Source organism: Petaurus breviceps, unplaced genomic scaffold (genome assembly GCF_028583685.1).
Source record: "Petaurus breviceps papuanus isolate PSGF00001 unplaced genomic scaffold, PetGlider_PUasm1.0 214, whole genome shotgun sequence".
NCBI lineage: Eukaryota > Metazoa > Chordata > Mammalia > Diprotodontia > Petauridae > Petaurus > Petaurus breviceps.
The window spans coordinates 26,010,834-26,036,767 of NW_027185863.1; the positions used below are offsets into that span (position 1 = coordinate 26,010,834).

The 25,934-nt window shown below is 35.8% G+C and overlaps 1 protein-coding gene across 1 annotated transcript; it reads left to right on the top strand.

Annotated features, from left to right (window-relative positions):
- The first annotated feature begins 36 nt into the window (after positions 1–36).
- On the top strand, positions 37–24,484 carry SLC10A2 (solute carrier family 10 member 2). Its single transcript, XM_069094142.1, has 6 exons — positions 37–508; positions 10,021–10,139; positions 14,584–14,672; positions 16,914–17,089; positions 18,865–19,022; positions 22,705–24,484. The coding sequence occupies exons 1-6, from the start codon at positions 135–137 to the stop codon at positions 22,830–22,832; spliced, it is 1,044 nt and encodes a 347-aa protein (XP_068950243.1). The 5' UTR covers positions 37–134; the 3' UTR covers positions 22,833–24,484.
- Positions 24,485–25,934: the final 1,450 nt, after the last annotated feature.

Genomic DNA, 25,934 nt, shown 5'->3' on the forward strand with positions numbered 1-25,934 from the left:
CAAGTGACACGTGTTAGTAAAGGTTTAAAAGTTTGAAGTAGTTGCAGTAAGCATTCCTTTTGCTTCAACATACAGCAAAGGCAGCATTTATGAAACAGCTTCAGGAGACCTAATCAACAACCACCAGAACAGCAATGGATGCTTCTCCTTGCTCTTCCATTGCTACCGTTTGTGATGGTGATTCCTGTGTGTTGCCTGAGAGTAATTACAACAAAGTTCTAAGTACCGTCCTAAGTACTGTTCTTACCATCATGTTGGCTTTTGTGATGTTTTCCATGGGTTGCAATGTAGAAATCATGAAATTTTGGGCTCACATAAAGAGACCATGGGGCATAATTGTGGGCTTCCTTTGTCAGTTCGGAATTATGCCCCTCACAGGCTTTCTCCTCTCAGTGGCCTTTGACATCCTCCCTATCCAGGCTGTTGCAGTACTCATCATGGGCTGTTGTCCAGGAGGAACAGCTTCTAATATTTTGACTTACTGGACTGATGGTGACATGGATTTGAGGTAAGAGAAGCCAAGTGTTACTTTGTTGAAATTGCGTTGAATTTGTCATTTTAGAAGTCTATATGTAACATGTTGAACTCTGAATGAATCTATTACTGATCTAACTCATGATTAGATTAATAAATTAAACCAGGCAGGACACATGCATTTCCTTTGTGCTGTTGACAGACTCCTTGGCTTCAGAAGTTGTTCTTATTGTTGCCGTTATTAAACCTGTTTTCACTGGTGGAAATCCAGTCAATTACTGTTTATAACTGAGAGCGAAAGCATAATTTCTAAAGGAAAAGACCTTTTCCAAACCACAAGATTCAGTCAGTGAAATATTTCAATATCAAAAATGGTGGGAAATCATGGTGGTAGTAATACACAATAAAAAGTGTGGTCACGCTAAGTTAAACTAGTTCTTAAGCAACAAACTTGTGATAAGATAGTAAATAGACCCATGCCTTTAGGTTAATTAGTCTTGTCTCTGGAGGCAAACTCTAAGACAAAAATGTACCTTCTACTTTTGGGGGGAAGGAGGAAAAGCTACAACTGGCTTCTTTCTATTTTAATTGTGATTACCCTATTCTAAAATAAACAGAAAATGGTTTCTCTGCTTCCCACAGAGTTACATAAATTGCAATATTTATTCAATTCATCATATTCCAGTCTGAACTAGCACTGGAGAAAACTAATAGAAATAAGATGTGGCAGTAGAATGAATAGATCAGGAAATTTAATGTCAAAAGCTTGAAGAGGGAAAATTTTATTTTTCTGTGTCACCATTCCCTTTGAAAAATATGCATTTATACATAACATCCAGGTGTTAAAGTAATGTGAGCTTATCAATACCATATAGTAGGCAATCAAGCCTGTTAATCACCAGCTACTGTACTCAGGAGAGAGGATTGAGAAATGTATGAATTAGATCTCAAAAAAGCAAAAACTGCAATGTATATAAGTGTGCGTGCCTAGGACAAAATGCCAAGTGAGGAAGAAACTGGGAGCTAATTCTACAAGCTTTGTCTTCTTTCCTCTCAGCTCTGTCATCACTCCCTCCTGAACCTTCAGTGAGAAATCTGTTTCTTCAGGTTCCATCTCTTTTCTCTAATAAAGAAATGCAATGTCTACCTCTCTACAGAATTTCTTAGTAAGGTTTTGTAAAAAGAACAAGGGACAGTAATTATGTCCAACTTATGTGAAGCTACTATACCAAGAGGTCTCTGAATCAGTTTGACCTGGAAACCAATCTAGCCTAACTGGAGTATATTTGCATGAGAATGAAGATTCAGCACAAATGAAACTGCTCTCCCAGAAAACTGTAATATTTCAATGAAACAGCATCATTTTCCAAAACAAGCACTTACCATGTCTTCAGAAGGGAAAAATTTCTCATCTTTTTTTAGCAACCTTTTATAATAGAAATTTTTAGAATACTTTATTTGTATAACTTTTGAAATGGCCATTCCTTCCTGGCAACTATTTTGCACAACCTAATCAAATGTTTCTGAGATGCATATTTTTAAGAAAATAATTCAATTTTCCTAGAAGGTATGATATTAATGTGAAATTTTTAAATATCAATATTTTAAAAGAAATTATAGGATTCTCATGTAATATGCTCTAGTCAATAAATATAGCAAAAGATCTTTAAATGGGAAATTAGAAAGAAATGTATCTCTGACAAGCATGATAGCGAAGATGTGCTGCTAAATAACACAAATATGTAAGACCAAAAGTTATTCCCCAATGAATGGATGAAAAGGCATATATTAAGTGTTAAGGATCATGCTAGGCCCCAGAGACACAAATACAAATGCAAAAACAGCTCTACTCCTTAGGTAATTACATTTTATAGAGGAGACAACACACAGAGTGGAGTGGCAGCCAGGCTGGTGTACTTTGCTTCAGAAAGTTATGGGGATGGTGAGTGGCAGGAAAATGAAAAAAATTCTCAAAAGATTTATAAACGCTTAGCAAGCATTTGAAAGACTCTTCCAAATCACTTATAATAATAAGGGAAATGAAAATTAAAAGAACTCTAAGATTTTACTTCATAAACAAATTTGCAAAGATGACAAAAGAAAGGAATAATTGCTTTTGGAGGAACTATGAAAAGAGGCACACTAATGTACTGATGGTGAAGCGATCAGTTAGTCTGGTCATACCATAATCCCATTACTAGGCATAAAACTCAAGGATGTGAAAGACCGAAAGGAGACTTCTATGCACACCAAAATCTTCATAGCAGCATTTTTGGTGGTAGCAAAGAATTGGAAATGAAGGTATCTATTCACTTAGGAACAGGTAAACAAGATATTACTGTGCCATAAGGCAGGATGAATATGGAGAATACAGAGATGTATGGGAAGACATAGGAAGTAATGCAGAAACAAGTAAGCAGAATTAGGAAAGTGATAGAGATGATAAATACAGCAATATAAATGGAAGGAGTTAAGAAGAACAACAAAAGAAACTGGACAAGATATATGTGAAGGCATCTTACTCTTCTTTGTAGGCATGGAGGAAGGAAGGGCCTATTAGTATGAAATACTAATTATTAAATATTCTGCCATATTGGTTAATGGGTTAATTTTGCTGAACTGTTTTTCCTCCTTTTCCTTTTTAATTCTGGTACAAGGAATGACTTGCTGGAGAAGTGAAGAGAGAGTGATATATTCAGTAATGAGGATGACAAGAAAACAAAAAAAATATATCAGTATTTTAAAAGAAAGTAGGGGATGCTTTCTGTAACATGTTCTAGCAAGTACTTACTTTCTACATCTAGGATGAGACTTAAAAATGGGAACCAAAATAAATCTGTGAAACTGGGGAAAATAAAGCTTAAACCATTTCTCTATTGGTATAAGCCTCTCAAGTAATCAGAATGTGCATTGGAACAATAATGAGAAATAAGGCGCTAGACAATTTAATTTGAATTATAGACACAGTACTGGAAAAAAAATGCCCTGGTCTCTCAAAAAGATTAATAGCATTTCAAGATGGAAGTGACATAAGAGATAATTTGACCCAACAGCCTCATTTTACACATGAGGAAACTGAGGTCCAGTTATCAGAAGGGATTTGGCTGAGGCCTCATAAGCCAATAAGCAACAGGGTTAGTTAGAACTCAAATCCCCTGTCTCCAAATCAAGTATTTTTCTACTAGACAATGCTGTGTATGATATTGTATTAGAATGTGTCACCTATCTGGAATTCAGCCTACAAGCACCTTGGCCTATACAAATTTCAATTTCCTCATCTGTAGAATGAGAGGGTTGGACTAAATAATCTCTAAGGTCACTTCCAGATTCAAAGCCTATCTCCTCATGATCCTAATACAACCACAAACCAGGAAGTAGACTTAAAAGGTCTCAGTGCAACCAAAATGAGTGTTATAAAGTCCATACAGTTTAGCTTATCCACTTGACTCATAGGAAAGCCCCTTACAGTTTCACTCAGGTCTAATTTCTCTTATATATAATTCTAAAACCTGATTAGCTGGTTTCTTAAAAAGTTAAAATCTGTCCATTAGAAGGGTAAAACAGGACCAGCAACTCATAGTTACCTTGCTAATGATAAGAAGAAAAAGCCCCACATTTAGGGAGTTAGCCAGACAACCATGAAAAATAAATGAGAAAACTGAAAAGTCACTAATTATTTACTTATATATAGGCCTTTCAGTTTTATGAAATTTTCCTTCCTCACAACAACTGAATCAGATAAGTAATGCAAAGTATTATTATGTTTAATATGTGTTATTAACTCTCTTTTTCATTCAGGGCAACTGAGGCTAAGAGAAGTAACATGATTTGTCCTTGGACATATAGTTAGTAATTGTTTGGGGCTATAGTTGAAATCCAGGTCCTCAGCACTCTTTCCTCTGTAGGGCACTATGTAGGAGTAAACCTTACGCTATCCAGAAAATTCATCCTCTGAGGGAAATGGAAAATTGAGTTTTTACTGTCATTCAGAAATATAATTCATCTTAGAGTTTCATATTTCTGTATTCAAGCCATTAGTGCTGTGACCTTCTTGCTTCTTGCTACTTTATACTCCTATTTCTCTCCTCCTGTCTTTCAATTTGTAACAGGAAATGCAAAGATCAAGTCAAAAGGTTGCTGGTCCCTAGACCATGACTTCATGGTAGTGAGACTTGAAATCCTCACCTCCACTTTTGAGTCAAATGCCTTTTCTAAAGCCTAAGCTTTAAACTAGCACCTGTGAAAAATTTTAAAGTTCTGTTTGAAAAGTATGCCTGCATATGATAAATATAGTGGTTTAGATGATTTGGAGTTGATTTCAGGAAATGGCAAACTATTAGGGATTTCATCCAAATGGAAACTGTTTCAAGGAAATGTAAAGTTAGCTGGTGATAGTTGCTTAGTAGCATTGTATGATGGTATCATTTAGAGGAAATGCAAATCAGAATATTGGCCCAATATATGTCACTGAAAAACTCAAAGACTTCTCAACATCATAGACATGTGATGTCTAAGTGAGTATCTTAGGACTTGATTACTCATAACTGACAATTCATTAATATTTCTTCTTCTAACTCTGTCCCAGATCATCCACTCTATTATGAGATTAACTCCTAAGTTTAGGAGCAAAAGCAAGTCTGCTTTTGCTTCTCTAGTTTTCAGAAGAAACCATTCCAGCCTTGTTCCTTCCCTGTCATTTATACCTAGGACCAGTCAAATGTCTTCCATGCCTTTCTAGGTGTTGAAGGGTGAGGAAGAGGGTGTAAAAGAGAACAGAAGGTTAGCTTCCCTTAGTGGAATCAGGAAAGGCCTAAATACCAATTGACACTTTCTATACATGACAAGTATTATTCTCTTTGTTTCCTTCATCTCAATTCCTTTTTGAATAACCTATGTGTTTGTAGCCTTTCCTTTGACCCCTATCTTTGATTTATTCTTCCCCTTCCTTCCATTGACCAATTCGCTGATTTCTATTGTTCCTTATCACTCTCTCCCCTTCTTTGTGGATTCTGCATTCTGTTTAATTTTCTCTTTAAACACAATGCTTCTTCTGGTGGCTAGGTGGCACAGCGAATAGAGCAATGGCCCTGGAGTCAGGAGGACCTGAGTTTAATTCCTGTCTCAGATACTTTACACTTACTAGCCATGTGACTTTGGGCAAGTCACTTAACCCCAATTGCCCTGCCTTTCACCCTCCACAAAAGCAAAAAAAAAAAAATTTAAAAGGCAATGCTTCTCTCATCTACCTTATTTTTGTTTTAACCCTTTAGGACCTTCTCTTCAATTTCAGTGCTAAATCAACTTTTGCTAACTTTATTCATATAAATGTCCATCAATGGACCAATAAACAAGCATTTATCAAATACTGCTGTATACCAGCCACCATACTAAGACTTAGGGGAAAGTCGCAAAACCAGTCCCTTCTCTCAAGGAGTTTCCATTCTAATGAGAGAGATGACATATATAAATTAGTACACACGAGATAAATGTACAATAGGCAGGTGGAAGCCTTAGAAAGAAACTAGCAGGGCAGCTAAGTGATGCAGTAAGTAAGAGTGCTGGCCCTGGAGTCAGGAGAATCTGGGATTGGTTCCGGCCTCAGATACTTAACACACACACAAGAAAGAACTGGCCATGTAACCTGGGGCAAATTACTTAACTCCAATTGCTTAAAAAAAAAAAAAAAGAAACTAGCTACTCTAACTCTTGGCACTGGTTCCTTAATTCATTCCCCATATTGAAATTTTTATTTTACATTATTTTATTTCCTTTTTTTTTTCATTGTTATGTTTCTTTTCCTCATGTCTTCCTGGTCTACACAATCTAAGATCCTCACTTAGCTGCTGTTCTATTTCAAACACAATGACCACCATCTTCATCTTCTGCCTGCCTTCTTCTTCAACACTAACAGAGTCCTATTTCTCTCAGCATTTATTTCTTTACACAGACTTGCTAGGTAACAGTTAATAGAGCTATGGTGCTGGACTTTTTTTTTTCCTATCTCTTACTTTCCCAGATAGTTTGAACTGTCAAAGCCCCATCCCTGCAGCTATTCAAATTACTTTAAAAAAATGAATTCTCCTGTCATTCAGGCAAGACTTCTCCTCCTTAAAGTTCCTCATTTGTACCTTGTAGATTTCTGCAACAATTCTATTCAACATACTCTCTCCCCAACTTCCTGTCATTTTCTTTTCCCCCATGACCCATCTCATCCTATCCTCTTCTCTAGCTTGAAAATTATAACATATTTGATGACTTCTCCCACTCCCATTTCTTCCTTCCCACAGATCTGTAAGATATCACTCTATCCTCTTCAAGTCCCTCCACACTTTTGCTACAAAGCCCCTTAATAACAACTCAGAATTGAAGAAACCTGCAAAGAAAGCTTTAAAAAACTAAGCAATGAAATAGAAAAAATGTCTAAAAGTTCCTTATTTCATTTTTTTTCTTATTTTCATATCTAAATGGAGCTGTCCTACCACCACAATAAATTACATCACTCATGGAAACAGGATTGATTATGGGTTTCTTATTCTATAACATTACTAACATTATCCTTACTACCAATGAATGCTATATTAAGTCAAATTTTTCTTAAATGAAACCAATAAAAGAATCAAGAAGAAAGTTATTCCTAAAAATGAATGAGCAAGAAGGACCATCCTCCTGGAAAATCCTTTATCTTTATCCTCTCCCATCCCCTTAGGTTAGATCTAAGAACTATGATATCATGTGTATAATGACCTCCCAGATGAAGAAACTCCCTCCACCAATCCAATTTGCACCTTCTCTGAAACGTATGTTCTTTGAATATAGCCTATAGTACTGCAAGGCTAAGTGACTTGTCTAGCACAATTTCACCAGTACATATTAGAAGTGGGACTTGAATTCAAGTTTTTATGGAGAATTTCCTATTTACTATTCCAATTGAGCTCTCTCTCTCTTTTTTTTTTTAGAAAATTGAGCTACTTATATATAAATAAGTGAATTAAAATTAGCATGCTCTTTACTTAAAAGAAGTCTCCTTTTGCTTAACTTAATGCAAAATTACAGAAGTCTTTTACTTATGGATGTATTTCTTTTTGCTGATTTAAGCACATTTAGACTTTTTCTTTGATGTATGAACATACACACACACACAGAGTAGCCTTCTATAGATACCATGTTTTTCTATCTTCTTGTGTCCCACAGCAATAGAGGAATGGAGCCTGTTATCATTCCTAATATTCTTAGAATACCTGCCACTATCAGAAGCTCTGTTCCAAGTAAAATAGAATAAGCCTTGGAGTTGGAGCCAGAAGTGTAAATTTCAGCTCCAGTCCTTACCAGCTGTATGACTAAGGGCAAGTCATATAAACATTCTGAGTCTCATTTTCCTCACCTATGAAGTGATTATAATAATACTTACAATCCCTATTTCATGAAGTTGTAAGGAAAGTATTTAGTAATTTCTGCATCAAATGAATTATTAGCAGTACACAGTACTGTAATGAAATGGTTGAATCTGGCTATCTGTGATAACAGTTGTGAAAGTTTAATATTTAGGAATAATTATTATGGTATACCAGAGGCTACACAGCAATGATGCAGCGGCACAGCTCCCATAGCAAGTTTTCATGGTTCAGTCACACATGCACATTTTCTCACAAAACCTCACATACTTCTATGGTTGACCTTATAAGGTATATAAGGTATGCTGAGATCTCAGGAGTTCCAGGAAAAAATCCATTCAGGTCAAAATTATTTCCCTCACTACCCAACAGGTATCTGGAATTCTATCATTAAAGATTTATTTATTTGATCTTTGAAGGGTTTTAGGTCTTCTTGGAATCACTGAATGTTATCCAATGTCTCCTATTTAAAATACAAATGCCCCTGGCAGAAGTAACACTACACTATTACTCTCCTGGAAACGCGCGCTTTAAGTTTCTATGGAACCATATGCCACCATCAAAACACAGCTGTGTTCAAGATACTAAGTGCTGGCAGTGGAAGAGAGCTGTCCAAAGATGAAGCTTGTTCACAAAATCAAGAGAATTAGCCAATTAACTCAGAAGTACACCAGCAGAGATCATCACATTGAATGAAGCAAATTGAACTTATATTTCTTTGAATGAGCTCAACCTGTTGGGACACCAATTTTCTTAAATTTCTGCTTGGCTATAGACCATATTTTCCTGTGTTGGTCTTTGGATACTGGCATTGCCATACTGTTAACTTTTACTTAGAGATCTTGGACGTACCAAATGCCTCCAGTCCTTGCCAGTTTCTTACCTTGTGGTTTGGATAACTGAATACTTTGTCTGTAATGGTCCTCCTCTTGCTTCCAATGACCCACAATGAGGTATCACCAGTACAGACTAAGCCTATCCAGCTATTATGGAACCACAAATAACACTACAATTACCTATTGTCCATGACCAAGTGTGCCGTTGGCCTTGCCCCTGGAATGAACATGGGAAACAGTATCCCAGGTGAGCCATCCATCATGGCTCAAAGAAATCACGCTTTATTCAATGTCAGATATCAATGCTCTGAAATTTCATCTTATACAATATTCCTTATAACTATAGTTTAATTATTACAGGAAATGATCATAGTATAACAGAACTTAGAGCTTAAAAGGACATTAGTGCGGCAGCTAGGTCCTCCTTTGACAAATAGCAATCAGCAAAGCAAGGTTGCACAGTAGATAGAGCACCAGAGTCAGGAGAACCTGAGTTCAAATCCAGCCTCAGACATTTAGTAGCTTGGGCAAGTTACTTAACCCCAATTGCCTCCACGAAGACACACACACACACATATGTATGTATGTATGTGTATATATATATACGCATGTATATATAAATGATCAGTTCAGCTGACTCCTTCAATTCACAAAAAAGGAAATAAGGCCAAGGAAGATTAAGTAATATAATAGAAGTCCTATATGGACATGGAAAGAACCCTATTTGGCATCAGAACACCAAGGTCTAAATATTGGTTCTACCAGTGTAGAACCTTGTGTAACTTTGAGTAGATTACTTAATCTCTGGGCCTTGGTTTTCTCATTATAATATAATGTCCCCCAGAAAATGCTTTCTTAGAGGTTCATTCTTCTCCTTGCTGGCAGTGGGGCAGGGGGGCGGGGTTCAGAAAATTCATTTGATACCAATGTAAAATGATCTAATACTGAACTACCACAAGAATCTTGATTGATTTGAACCACAATTATTTTACTGCCCTGAGACAGATCCCAGAGAAAAGGGGTCAAGAGACTTTGGGAGCCTTGTTAGTGTGCAGTGATCTTTTATCTTACTAGGGTTAAGATGATATTAGCTGATTCCTTAGCAGCACATGAGAGTAAAATATGCTCCTGGTGAAGGAGTGATAAAGTAAACTACATGCCATGTAACTATCTCTACATACTAAAGGATGCTGCTGCTATTGATAATCTCATGTTGGATGTTGTAATGTGAATTACAGGGGTGGGAGCAGAGGGAGACTTTCACTTGGAAAAAGGATGGAAAATATTAAAATTAAATAAATGTGTACATTTCTTCACAGTGTCAGCATGACAACATGTTCCACACTGCTCGCCTTGGGAATGATGCCTCTTTGTATCTATATTTATACAAAAATGTGGACAGATGGTGGGACAATTCAAATTCCCTATAATAGTTTAGGTAAGTCCCCCCCCTTCCCCATGTGATACTTAAATGTTTTTCTAAAACTATATCTGTTTTCCCTTTCCCTAATGTTCTGGGGTGAGTTTTACTGTTCATTTCTACTAGTTACAGGCCATTCCTAACTTTTAAAGTATTCCTAATATAGACAGAGAAATATATATATATACTCTTGATACACACACATACACATATATGTATACATACATCTATACATCTGGTATAGCAGAAAGAAGAGAGAGAACAAAGACCTGCATTCTAGTATTCCCTCTCATTAACTACATATGTGATCTAAAATATATCACTTAGGCAGACCAGCCTTTATATGGAGAGGAGTGAGAGCTGATTGTTAAATATTCAGTGTAAGCAGTTACACTTCAAAAATCAGCAATTGCTATAAATCAGGGCTTGTTTTGTTGATTGGATAGTCTTAAGAAAGAGTTAATAATGCAGATGAAACTCAAAATATCTATGAATACATCCCTTAAATCCTCAGCCTGGAAGTTAAATACTTTCCTGTATTCTCCAGATAGAGATAAATCCAATCCTCTCTGGTCTGCTGCACATAATTTAGAATGCCTGGATTTTCTTTGATAGGGAAAAGGTCTTTCATTCCAAAATTAGTGATAATTGGCAACAAAACTTAAGATTTGAATGTCCGACAGGGATGAGACACAATGCTTAAAGCCATACTAAGGTGTAAGTAAATAATATACAATCCTTTCCTAGAGGAAGTTTTGATAGAAAAAGGAGAGTTCATAACAATACTAATAACATGAAAGGAAGGGAAACATATGAAGGGAAGGGAAAAACTACAGAAAGGTGGCAAATGGAGCCTTGGCTGCTAAAGACAAATATTTCCTACTTTAAAATTAATCTAGTTCTAACCCTATATTTAATGTTCCGAATTTTTGTTCCATCAACCATAAAATAGGGATAATGGACTACCCAAATGACCTATATGGATCTTTACAACTGAGGACAAAAAAAGTTAATACTGTGAAGGTACCTATAAAATGCTTAAGTCCCTATAATTACACAAAGTATTATTATTTCCTGGCTTCTGTCATTTAAGATCCTCCTCAAACATATAAAAATCCTCCACGATTCATCAAATGGAGTGGGTGAGGACTGATATTCTCTCAATCTAATTCTAGAAACTGGTCTGGAATTTTCATAATGCTTTGTTGGGGGGTATGGAAAGGTAGTGCAGGAAAGGGTGGAAACATTGCAAATAGAAATATCGAAACTAAAACTAAATCCAAAGGAAAAAGCTACACTATAGAAAGTCACCAGTAAAAGTTCCTGAGATATTTTTCCACTCAGTATGCACAGCATTGTATCAGCAAGCACTCCAGCGTCCCCAGGGTGGCTGCCAACACAGGTTCTTAGATTTGCTTTGTTAAAAGAAAGCAACTCAAAATGGGTTAACAAGCTTATTTTAATCAGTCAAACATATCGTTTACCTAGTTCAGGGGAAAAATGACAGCACCACAAACTTCAGAATATACAGACAGAATTATCAAGACAGAGAAACAGATCAAGTAGACAGGTTTCCAAACTGTCCAACCATTACATCCATACCAAATCACAGTTATCATAAACATCTTGGATTTTCAAAGCCGGGGGGCTCTCAACAACAGCTTCCCAGAGTCTCATCTGATCAAATCACAGAACACTTCCCAAAGTGAGCCCCAAAGCAAAGCCTCACATCAGGCATTATATAGCCTTCTCCTGGGTCAGAGAATGTAACCACCCTCTTGACCCACTGCCCAATCACACAGCATCAAGGTGTGGGCATTCCTGAAAACCAAGCCTCCTGCCACAGGCTCCATGTGACCACATTCAGCCTATTAGGAGGCAGAGTATATTTTCAAATCAAGGACGGTTCTCAGAGTCTCTTAAGCCTATCAAAGGGCCTAGGGGCAGGGAAGATCTTTAAATTTGCATTTCCACTACAAGCATGTATGACTCATGTAATCTGCTACTAGCTGGTTGCAACTGGTCAAAGAACTCTAGTAATAAGCTAAATGTTGGGGTTTCAATTCTCCAGTGAGCTAATTAGCTTGTTATAGGTGATGTTCTACCCACTTTTAAAAGAATTCAAGTGTTCTTGAGAGAGACAAAGTAAAAGGGCATGCATGAATTAGTAAAAAAATCATGACTACAAGCAAAATTATTTAAATGACATGCCTTGTTAATAATTAGTATGACAGTAGTCTCCCTCTTGTAAATAAAAAACTCTTGAAAGAAAGGCTCTGTGTGGAATATATATGTATTCTGTATGGAGCCCAACACATTGTAAAAATTCAATAAATCTTAAATATCCCAATATCTGATAAAATTGGAATCTAAGGGAAGACAGACTATAGAACTGTCATCACTAAATATACACAGAAAACTCTAAGTTGTACTTTGCCCTTTCCAATCTTTCTCTCTTCTTCCTCCCCTTCTCTCCAATTCTCTTTTTCATCTACTTTTTCACCTAGATTCCTTTTTTCTTTCTTAATTACCTGGCTTAAATCTGCCATTGATACCTATTTAACTCTACTTTGAGAAACTCAGGGCTAAACAAGTATCTGGCCCCTGTTTAATCAGAAAAGATAAAAGCTGTAAAGAAAGTGCTTTTTTTTTCTTTTGTACTGAAGTAAATCTTTTCTATCACAACTCTGCTTATTTTAATTAATGTTCCCAACCTTAGACTGCTTAGAATCTGCTTCCAAGACTGAGTGCAATTTATTTCACTAGCAGTCATGAATTCTCTATCATTTCATTATTATATCTGAGTCTCTAAAAATGTTTTAAAGGAAATTGAACACCAGAAGAAAAAAAGAGGGAGAGAGAGAGAGGAAGGGAAGGAGAGAAAAAGACAAAGGGAAAGAGAGAAAAGAGAAAGGAGAAGAATAAGAGAAAGGAGGGGAAAGAATATGAAGGAGATAGAGAGGAATAGAGAAAAAAGAGAAAAGAAAAAAGGAAGAAAGAAAAATAAATAGAATGAGAGGAGAGAGAACATGTGAGGGCAGGAGAGAGAGAAAAAAGGGGGAGGGGAAAAGGAAGGAGAGAGTGTGAACCCAAGATGCTGTGGCTGCTATAATAGAAGCATAGACTGGACAAATGGCTTTTGAATAATATAGGGAAACAAACCATATGTCACAAGAACAGCAGTAAATTGAACATAGTGGAATTGAAGTATACCTCTGTTATCTGGCTGGGTGAGCATGTAGCTGCAAAGAATTGTAATTACTTGAGAGGTTGCCAAATAGATTATCTCAAGAAAAATTTAAAGCATGCTTTCCCTTCTAGTCTATCACCTCTAGGCCATGGATTTGAATGAAGCTGAGTCAGTGGTGCCCCGGAAGTCATTAGCATGTGAGGGTCTTTAGAGTGCCTTATAAACTCAGTCTAATTTGTATGCATTATTTCTCCATTTCCAGAAAAAGGGCCCTCATTCCATATTAGCTGTTAACACACACTCATAAAAACAAAGAAAAAGAGAAAATAGCATGGCCCAGTGAAGAAGGCCCTGGATTTAGAATCACAAAGAACTGGATTTAAATCCTGCCTCAGGCTATTTGTTATGACCCTAGGGAGGTCACTTAACTTCTCCATGTTTCATATTCCTCATCTGTAAAAGGAAATGGACAGGCCTCTCTTATGATTTTTCATTCTAGGAAACTAAATTCTGAATTAAAAAGAACTCCCACTTCTCTCTTGTTTTAGAAATGGATAGGGTCATCTAAAAAGCATTTGTATAACTGATCCTAGAACAAAGACAGCACTAAGGGACAGTGATACTAAAACATAGAAAAGAAATTTGGTAATTATATAAAATATCTATAGGAAAAATATTTATATCCTTGGCATTATTTATTTAATTTTCTTAATGCCAGGGATATAAAGTGATTCAGTGACTTCCCCAAGGCAGTTGAAGTAGTAGTAGTAGTAGTAGTAGTAGTAGTAGATGCCTTTATAAAATATAAAGCAGTTTAAAAATATTATCTCATTTTATCCTCCCAACAATTCTGGAAATTAGGTGCTGATATTATCCCCATTTTACAAATAAGGAAATTGAGGCAGATAGATGCTAAATGAATTGCCTAGGGCCACACCGCCAGTAAGTATCTGAGGTCAAATTTGAACTCAGATCTTTCTGACTCCAAATCCAGCACTCTATCCACTATGACACCTCGTTCACATATTTAGTATGTGCTAGAAGGATTGGGTTTTTCCTGATCCAGAGTAAGGTTTTCTATTTACTACTCCACATTACCACAGATATCAATCAAAGGATCAGAGATTTATAACTGGAGAGGACCTTAGCTATAGAGGAGAGGGACCAAAGAGAGTCTCCTACTTCCTTTCAAGATATACTTCCTTTGGTTGTATCTTTTTCTTTCTTTGCTATCTTTGCTCTCAATGAAGTTTCCCTTTTTGTTATTTCTAGGTATTTCTTTAGTTGCTCTTGTTGTCCCCATTTCTGTGGGAATAGTTGTCAAAAACAAATGGCCAAAGAAAGCCAAGATCATACTTAAGGTAAGAGTCCTGTGCGGCTTTCGCCACACAGATAAATGACCAGACATCATGATGGAATTTTTTTTTCTTTAGTACCACTAAAGTATTTTTTATCATGTTATGTGTTTTTCTCATGGGAAGGATCTAGAAGTTTCCCAGGCTGCATTTCCATGTACCCTATTTTTCCTTCAACACAACCCAAATACATTTCCATCACTATACATGAAGAAGCTATCCCCCAATGTACAAAATGGCACCTGGCGATTTATTCTCCTTAAACTACAAATCCAATATCCATCATGAAAATAAAGGTATTTCACACGAAAAATGTTTGATATTTTATTATGCTTCCTACCCTGAATATTTGGAGGCAAAATCTCAATCATTGAACTGTATAACAACAATAAGTAGGGGTGGAAAAGGAAGTGACTGACAGAATGGGCTATGGAAAATTCTTCTCCAGTCAACTTCCTTAAATCCATTAAAATCTCATAAAACATAGATAACAATAAAAAGTTGCAACAATAAAAATCTACTACAGACCTTTATAGTTTTCAAAACACTTTCACATATATTATTTTATTTTACCCTTTGAATGCAAGTATTATAATCCCATTTTACAGATGAAGAAAGCTAAAATTTTAGAGGTTAAAAACTTTGGAAAAGTTATATAGCTAGGAAGTGTTGGAACCAAGATTAGAACCCGTATTTCTTACATTTAATCCACGATGATTTCCACAAATCCTTCAATGTCTGATATCTTTTGAAGTCTTTAGGGGAAAAAAAATGTCTTTCCTTTTTTAAAGGAAATGCTCAATATATGGCAAGAGTTCCTAACAATGCCCTAAAGTCAATTGAGTTTCTTCAGGAATTAATGAGCTTTCTCTTGCTAGAGATCTTCAAACCAAAGTTTGATGAAAGCTCATCCAGATGGTAAAAATCATTCATCCTTTGAACCAAGGTTAGGCTGGATTGTCTCTGAGACCCCTTTCAACTGTATTTTTATGATATTGAGGTTAGCATTAATTAATAATCCCAATCATATGACCTATTCAATAGGATGCCCTCAGTTATATTGAGACACTACTGGTGATTCTCCAGTTTTTCCAATCTAGTTTAAGAACAACACAGGGAAGTTAGATGAAAGAGGGAAGCAATATGGTAAGGGACAGAATTTTGTGTTTAGAGTCACAGGAATTGCATTCAAATCATGACTCTGACTCCTATAATAATAAGTTGTGTGATCTCAGACTTAACCTCTCTGGACTTCCATTTCCACATGAAAGGTTTGGAGTAAATAGATTTTAACATCCCCTTCTGATCTAAATCCTATTAATCAATGATCCTTTAGATAGCACAGTTATCATCTGCAAACAGAGAAGACCTAGCATAGTTCTTTGGCAAAGGTGTGAGAGAAGTGATGCAAGAACACCAAAATAATGGAATAGCAAATATGAGGGTGCAAAAAAGAAAAGCTACAGTACACGAACTGAATAATCATCTCCAGACTGATTGCATATGAACTATACATCTATTATCACAGAATCTCAAGGTCTAGTCCAACAGTCTATCTAATATATCAGTCCACTCACTGGTTCTCTTATGAAAATATGGAACTAACTTCAGAATATTGAATGGCACTATGCAAGAAAGTGATTTTTTTAACACCTCTAAAGAGAGGGAGAAAAATACAGTTGTTCAGGACCAGAATCTTGGGGTGGTCTTGGCTTAATTTCTGTTGCCGTCTGAAAAAGAAATTTATATTGGAATAGTGTTTTGAAGCTTACAAAGTACTTTGTCTACATGATCATGTTTAATTTTCAGTCATGCTAGCAACATTTCTTCTTCCCAAAGACACTGAATTTAAGACTTTGGTAACTTATTTATACCAGTTCTGTATTTGATTTTCTTATCTTCCTGGAGTTTCTTTAACATTTGTTAAAATATTTTTAAGATAGGCTGGTTTTAAGATAGGCTGAACAACTATTATCATCCCCATTTTACAGATAGGGAAAATGAGTTTCAGTGAGGTAAAGTGACTTGTCTATTGGAGAATAAAGCTAAGACCCAGTGCCAGAATTCCTGTTTCTAAGTCCAGGAATCTTTCCTTCTTTCTATTACACCATTCTGCTTCTAGGAAAAAAAAAAAACTACAAAGGATTTATTCCCATGACTGCTGTTTAGAGAAATTATGTATTGGGATTTGATTATTTGGATGGATTACATGCTTTTCATGTAGTTCATTCTTCCTCTTTCTTTCAGGTTGGTTCCATTTCAGGTGCAATTCTCATAGTGGTCATAGCTGTGACTGGAGGCATATTGTACCAGGGTTCCTGGATTATTCATCCTAAATTGTGGGTTGTAGGAACATTGTTTCCTTTCATCGGTTATCTACTTGGCTTCTTCCTGGCTTGGATAGCTGGTCAATCCTGGCAAAGGTACATTCAATTTGGTACATGTTTCTTGGTGATAGCTCCCAAAGTTAGTCTATAGTTCAAAACATAATGATTTCTCCTTCCAATGCACTACCCCCAAGGAAAAAAATCATATACATTCGTTGATTATACCTAAAGATGTAAATGATAAAGAAAAGAAATACTGGGTCATTCTGTTTGGGCTCCTCTACTTTGGAATCATTTAACACACTGTGTAGTCACACTCTTACATTTCTATGCATCCTCACCCTCTAGCCAGGGACTTAACAAAAAGTCAATTAATGAAACACTATAATAACGCAAGGCTCTTCCATCCAACAGGAAATTGTAAAAATATCATCATTAAAAGATGCTGAATATTGGAACTCAGGGTGACATTTGTGGGACTAATGCTTGCTCACAGGGAGGAAGAGATATTTCTTCTACTCCTCCTCTGTCTAAACTAGGAGTAGGAGAAAGAAGCCTTCAGAGTTGGTAGATAGTCAAGGTTAGAAGAGGAAGTAGAAATAGATTACTAATAAAATAATAACTAGCATTTTCATAGTCCTTTGAGACTTGCAAAGTGCTTTACAAATATTATTTCATTTCACTAACCACCTTGGGAGGTAGGTATGTTATTACTATCTTCATTTTACAGTTGAGGAAACTGGGGCTGTCAGAGATCAAATGATTCTCCTAGGGTCACATAGCTATTAAGTCACTGTGTTGGGATTTGAACTCTTCTCCCTGACTCTAGGTAAAGTATTCTACCCACTGTACCACATAGAAGTGAGTAGAAAGTCTTGCAAAAGTCTTCCTCTACTCCTCAGCAACAGAATAAAGATTTAGAAACAACAAAGAACAAAAAAGGTAGATAATGTTGGTCCTCACATCTATCAATTCAGGACCCACAATTGACAAATTCAATATACTATCCAAAGAATGGCAACATCAGTTGATTGAAATGTCTATACTGAGCACTTATATACTCACCATATTAATTAAGGATATAACTGAGAAAGACAAAATGATATCTATGCCACATGAAATGTCCACAGAAATGAACCTGTTTTTCATCCATATGTATAGTCCTCCAAGAAAATGTCACATAATGGAGCAAGGACTTGCCTTGGAATAAGAAAGACCTAGGTTGAAATTTTGCCTCTGACATAGACTAGCTGTATACCGTGTTTCCCCGATAATAAGACACTGTCTTATTAATTATTTTGGACAGAAAAACACCAGAGGGCTTATTTTCAGGGGAGGGCTTATTTTAATGAACATTGACAGCAATTTTAATAAACAGGTAAATGTGAACAAAAAAATGTACCTTTATTCAATAAGCAAATCACTGGGGAAGAACAGGATGACACACTCACTGCTGCAGCTCTGATTGGATGCAGCTCGGAGCGCGGCGTGCATTTCACCCCGGGGGAGGTGCATACAGAGGGTACCGTAATGTAGCGTGTAGAGCAGGGGATCACCTTCACTACAGTAGCAATCTCAATAGGGCTTATTTTGGGGGGAGGGCTTATTTTAGAGGAATCTTACATAGTAAGGGGAGGGCTTATTTTCGGGATAGGTCTTATTATCGGGGAAACACGGTACCTATGAGCAAATAATTTATTTTCTCAGTGCCCCAATCAACTCTCTAAGACCATAAATTGCAGGGTGGTAAAAAGGGATTCCTCACCCAGAGTCCCATTCACTAGTGGAATCATAAGTCTGGTAAATATAAATTTACAAATGTATAGATATATGTATGTTTTCCTCTGAACATTTATTTTAATTTACCTTAGGTGCCGTACAGTGTCTTTGGAAACAGGAATGCAGAACACTCAGCTATGTTCAACAATAATACAACTGTCCTTCTCCCCTGAAGAGCTTAACCAGATGTTTACCTTTCCACTTATCTACAGTATTTTCCAACTTGGAATGGCAGCAATATTTGTGGGAAGTAAGCAATATCAATCATACTACATCTTGATACTGTTCTTTCCAAAATCCTGGAATTGCCAAAATGCACTTCATCCATTTCTTGGTTTGGGGCAGTTCGTTTTGCAAATAAGCGCAAGGAGGGAAATAAGCCTATAATATTACTATAATTGCCCAATTGAAGATGAAAAGATTCCAAGTTCAGCAATGTGTTCCAGTAAGAATTGTATGTATCCTGTTCTAAGAGATTAGGGAAGTTGTGTTGTTCTGAAATGTTACATAAGGGTTCATCTAAGTAAAGGGAACTTGACTGATTGTTCTGTTAAATCAAGATCCCCAAATAAATAATTGTCTAGGTATGTCAAGGATATTTTACCTGAAAACCAAGGCTATGTCTACAAATACAGACTGAAGAAGATCAAAATAATTTAGTATCCCTAAGTCCCACATTCCCCTGAAATCCAGGTAGACAGAGGAAATCCAGCCCACAGTGTGTGCTTTATCTGAATAAATTCAGAACCATCCCCTGATTTTCCATTACCCCCTGGCATATTTAGGTGGATAAAAAGATTGGGTATGTCATTTTTATCTTCTCTCATTTCTACCACAACTGGCTTTAATCCAAACAACAATTTTTATTTTCTCATATTATTTTCCAAAGACTGATTTTTTTCTTTACTTTCATATCTTTTTAAATTTCATTTTTCTATTAAAGAAGCAGTAGGAATTTTAAAAGCTTCTTAACATTTTAATGGAGAATTCAAAAAAGGTGAAAGATAATAATATTACAGATGCTAGGCTATGAAAACCACTTTAAGGCCTTGAGCTTGACTGCTTTCAAAAAACAAATCCTGGGATCCAGTGTATCTTTTCTTTGCCTGTGGGTTCTAATCATATCATGATCTGCCCTCTTAGCTCTAATTATCTCCACATGCATTCTCATTTGAACATAGATCTACTTTTCAAAATTTCATTATTAATTAAAATTCATAATTAAATATTTAATATTAATTAAATAATATTAATATTTTAAATATTTAAATAATTTTTTAAAATAATATTTAAATAAAATTAAATAAATAAATAAAATTCATAATCAATTAAAAATTATTAATCAGTAGCTTTCATTGAAGGAAGAGATTTACTGTTGTGGAAAGAAAGATAGTAGGAAACACACATTTATTACATACCTACTATGTGTCAGGCACCATGAACTTAATAAATATTATCTCATTTAATCCTCACCACAACCTTGGAAGGCAAGTACTATTATTAAGCCTATTTTACAGTTGAAAAAACTGAGGCAGAAATTAAGTCATTTGCCTTAGTTCAAACAGCTAGTATCTAAGGCAGGATTTGAATTTCAGGTCTTCCTGATTCCAGACCCAGCCCTCTATCCACTGTGCCACTAAGTAGTGGATAGGGATCTGAAGACCTGGGTTCAGTTTCTGGCCCTATTATTTGCTGAGTAATCTCAGTAAACTAAGGAATTTTAGTGGGCAACAAGCTCAAAATGAGTCAACACCACCACAGAAACCAAAAGAGCTAACTTGCCTTATGCTACAAGAGTCATAATCTGCCAATTAAAAAAAAAAAAGTTCCCCAGTCCCTCTTGCTGGTCTACAATATTGTGTTCATGCCTGAGCAACACATTTTGGGAGAGATAGTAACAGACTAGAGCAGGTCCCAAGGAGGGTACCCGAGATGGTGAAAGGAACTCACTAGAGGATATGTAGTATGAGGATCAGCTAAAGGAACTGAGAATGCTGGAAGTGGAGAAGAGAAGACTGAGGGAAGTCCATGCTAGTGGTCTTCCCACATCTGTGAATTTCCACATATGGTCCAAAGACCTTAAGACAAATGTTGGAACAGACTTCAGAATTCATCTAGTCCATCCTGCACCTGTTCAACCACCGTCTAAAATATCATTGGCCAAAATGGTCATCACATCTCTACTTCATGACCTCTAATGGCAAATGTTATCACTTTTAGCTCTAATAGTTGAGAAGTTTTTTCTGACCTTAAGTCTTCCTTTTTGGTTTTTTCTCCTCTCTCTATACCTACTCTTTTGGTGATCTTATCACCCCTATGGACTTAATTATCATATCTAGGTAGATGACTTCCAAGGATCTTTGGGGATGTATACTCAGGTCCAATCTTTCACTAGAGCTCTATTCCTATCACTAAATACCTGCTCAATATGTCCTTGTGGATACCCCATGGACATCTCTAACTCAACATATCCAAAATGAAGCTCATTAATCACATTACATAGGGCTTTGAATGTCAGAAGTTTATATAGTCCCCTCAAAATCTTTCCATCTCTACTTTAATGTTCTGTCTTCATATGTTAGAATGCATGTTCCTTGAGGATAGGGACTGCCCTATTTATTGTATTTGTTATGTCCAGGGTTTATCATAATGCCTGGCACATAGTAAGCATATAATAAATACTCTATCATTGATCTAATCTTTCTATCTATTATCGTGACTTAAAAGTCATCCTACTTTCCTGAAGGCTACATCAGGAAAATTCAATCTCAGGCAGGTCCTACCAAGTTTACAAAGCATTTACTACAGTCCTGAAGAACAGACAAACCAATTTCAAAAAGAATCATCTCTAAAAAGTTGGCTACTGGATGATAGATATTTTTGACCACAACAAAACATGAAACCATTTTCTAAAGCATGAAGAGACTAAATATATAGACATCGATATGCATATACACATAGACATAAACATAGACATAGAATAGACATAGACATAGACACAGATATAGACATAGATATAGTAGTACCACACTGATAAAATTATGCATTTTTTAAAATATGTAGAGAAGAGGAAACAAGGAACCATTTACTAATTTTTAAACAGATATTTTTACCCTAATTTTACAGAGAAGGAAACTAAAACTCAGTTCAAAGATTATGTTTCTCCATGGTCACATAAACTAGCAAGTGTCAGAAGCAAGATTTGAACCTGAATTTTCCTGATTCCATGTCTAAAAGTTTTTTCTGCTGTGCCACCCTATAATAGAAAAAGCACTAAACTAAAAAATCTGGAGAACTAGGTTCTAGTCAATTTCTGGATACCTCACCTCAGTTTCTTTATCTGATGCTTAGCTGATTAGATTATGGGATCTCTTTAAGTTCCTTCCAGGTCTAGTAATCTATAATATACTCTTTCTAGACCCTCTACTACTCTGGAACACTGAGCAAGTCAAATGACAACACTTTCTTCCCCTTTCCATTTCATCATAATAAGATGAATCATTACAATCTCACAAGATATTTGCATTTGGGGGTTTTGTCCTTTCTTGCAGAAAAAACTAGGGAATTATTCTTTATAATAAACAAAGTCTCATAAACTAAAATGGTTTTCTTGCTGACAACTTTACATGAAAATTGTATGTAATGCAAGCCTGTGAATGGCTCACTCATTCTCACACGACACACCATAGCTCTGTACGATGTCCTACAGGAGTTTAGGATACCTCAGTACACTCTCAGAGGTAATTACTCTCTTCAAATGTACCCATTACTTTAGAATATTCTGTGACCTTTCAGAAATGCAAAGTATTTTGTGAGTGAAAAGTTACATTTACAACCATTTCCTGGAGTATTGGGTACTCTATTATCAATGGCAGCTTTCTATTATTAATCTTGAATGTATGTACATGTTTTGTTTTCTTTTGTTTTCCTAGTCTATCTCTTATACAAGAAATTGTCCGGCAAAACTAAGGCAGAATTTGAAGAGAGCGACCCAAATGAAACAGAGTCCGAGCCATCCAACTATAAGCAAAATGGAGGATTTTCTCTGCAAGAAGACTAGATTGCAATGGAAACAGAAGACTTTCCAAGCAAGATGTTTGTTCTGTAACCTCTTTTAAAGTCTTTGATTTGGTAAAACATTTAGCCAAGAAAAAAGCTAAATTTAGGTTTCTGTTTGAAGCCACATATTGAATTCCCTGATAATGTACTGGGCCCTGTTTTGATGTTACAAAGATTTGTCAAGAACAACTGATTTTAATTTCTGCCAAGAACAAATATTCTAAGGGTCACCATGAGGACCTCATAGCAATCGCACTAGATTTCCTCCTGGGAAACTCTCTGAGTTTTTTTATCACCCTGAGATGATAACCTGACATTTTGTGTATAAAGAGATGTGCGATTGATTGTTGCTAGAGAACTACAGTATTTATCTGAATGAAAGAATGAACATGACTGTGACATTTTTAAACCATTATTATTCAAAGCATTTTCGATTCTATACATCAAGATAACCTGCCAGAGGACACCACAAGACAATATCTGATTTTCCTTCTGAGGAATGGGGAAAAAGGAAAAAAACAAAACTGAAAACAAAATCAAATCTGTTCCAAGAATGATACTCTGACATCATAGATGTCATATAAATTTGATTCAACAAAAATTTATTGAATGTCTGGAAGGACCTGAAGTTAGAGTGTCCCCCCTACTCAGCATGGACATTCTCCATCTTTTGATTCACTTCAAAAATGTGACAGTCTATACAGCATATTTCAGGAGACTACCAAAAACTCTTATATGTTTCATTTTTTATAAATTACAGAGCTTACCATATTATGGGAGTGTAATAAATCAGTTTTCATTCATTCATTTTGCATAAAGTTTTCTGAATTTCCGAGTCTACTCTAAGTAGAATACTTTCTTCCTTTTCTGTTGCTATAGAAAGTTACTAAGGTTTTATGTCGGTCACATGATCAATACTTATAAACATCACTATATCAGAACATATTAAATGCTAATGTTATAGGGAGTTGCAAGGGAAGTAAACATACAGTAGTAACTGCCCTACAAGAGACTTCAAATGAATGCAATAGGGCAAATATAGACTGGGGGGGGGGGGAAGAATAGGAACCCTCCAAATGTGGATGTAGAATATTACAGGTATACAGAGATATATAGTAGCAATGAGGAGTAGCTAAAGTAATTCAGATCAGAAAGAGTTTAATGGGGAAGTGAGCACTGAATACTGTGTGAAGTCAAAGACATGTCATGATTGCTAAGAGTAAGACAGGCCTTGGCAGAGGAAGTAAGTACTGAGGGGCAGGTAAGTAGATTTGTCTGGAATGAGCAGAGAGGACGAGACAGGATATAAGAGGTCATTGAGGTCCTGGAAGGGTCAGTTGGTAGAGCCTCTAATCCCATAGCTGGGATCTCTATTGGACTCAACTTTTTTTTTAACAGCAGAATTTGCCCACATTAACTAACTCACTTATTAGCGACTTTATTCCATTGTCAACTAGGATAATTTTATAGTAAATTTCTTTGCCAAAAATTACTCTCAGCATTTGAATGATCAGAGCTCAGACTGAATTCCTGCTTATGAATCCTAATTAGTATAGCTCCAGAATAAGATGATTATGAGCTCTCAATTTCAAAACATGGGTATTCTAACTGAAAAATTACCAATTTGTACTTTATATTTCAATGAATGTCACATAGATATTTAGTTAATTCCAAAATTTTCTCCCATGAGTCAAGACAAATAATAGGGTCCATTGGGTTATTTGCTTGTTAAACTATTTTAAAGTGTTGGGTTGATTTTTTTTTTGTTTGCACGTTTGCTTTTAAGAAGATGGGTGGGGAAAGGAAAAGAAAGAAGATTTTCTCCTAATGAAACTTCAAAGAATCTAGTTTCAAGTGTGAGAAAGAAGTATCTTAAACCTTATGGCCAGATTTCTCCTATGCTTTCCTCATCAGACAGAAGACGGACAAGTGCCCTAAGACATAAAGTAGCTAATTCACATTAAGAACTTCAAAAACCTGGAAAATCCAAGGATTGGAGACCAGTACCTGCAATGAGCAGCATTATTCCTTCCTGTCCTTCGAAATAACCAAGTGAGAGAAAATGTCTCTCTACATAATGCACATATAGTACTTTGCAGATTGTTTTTTTATTTGCTTTTTTCAAAAATTTCTAGAGGAGAGAAAAAAACTTTGAAACACAATCTCTATTTTTAAATGAGCTTTAGGAAGCTGATTAAAATGTATATTTTATTGCTTCTGTATCACATTAAATTAATGTTATTGTAAAGTCTTAAATAAATCAACTTAATTTTTTTGTAAAATTTGGTCTATTTAAGTCATTTCACTTAATTTTTTCCTCAATGTTGAGGGTTAGCCCTGTAAGGAAACTCCTTTAATAACTAATTTTACATTATTCTTCAATAAATTTTTAAAGAATTAACTAGCATAATCAATTAATTAGTAGCACAAAGAAGATATCCCTGATTATTTTTCCAAAGAAAATCATTGTAAGAGAACTAACAAAAGAATTATAATGTTTTATGATGTTTGTTCCCACATTTATCAGTTTTATAATTAATAATCGTAGTGATGGTAATGACATCAAGCTGTTATAAATGATCCTCTGAAAGAAGTCAAATTTAATTTGTAGATAGCTTCTCAACAACAATTCCTAGGGGGAAAAAGTCTCATTTTATGGATAAAGAAATGAAGATCACAGGCCAAGTCACCAATTGAATTGTTCTGTACTAACCATAAGGAAACCCTAAATCAGAAAAAAAAAAAAAAGGTCCATTCAGAGAAAATGTTGACATCTCCCCCAGATCACTTGACCTTCTTAAAATTTTATTTATGCAATGGAAATAACCAAATTTCCATCCCCAACTGCAGCCTTGCCCCCTTTTAGAGCATAACAGTCTTGTATACTGTTGCCTTCAGAAGTATGGCATCTGTAAATGCTGGGCAAAGTTACTGGGGATAGGGAGAGGAAGAGAAAGAAAGCGAGTGAGTGAAAGACAAGAAGAGATGATTTTTTATTCCTCCCCTCCAAAGAAAAAAGAAAACAAAAAAATTTTAAGTCTATAGCAAAGATTACATGGGATTGAAAATAAACAAGATCTGTCATAATTTAATTCAAAACCTG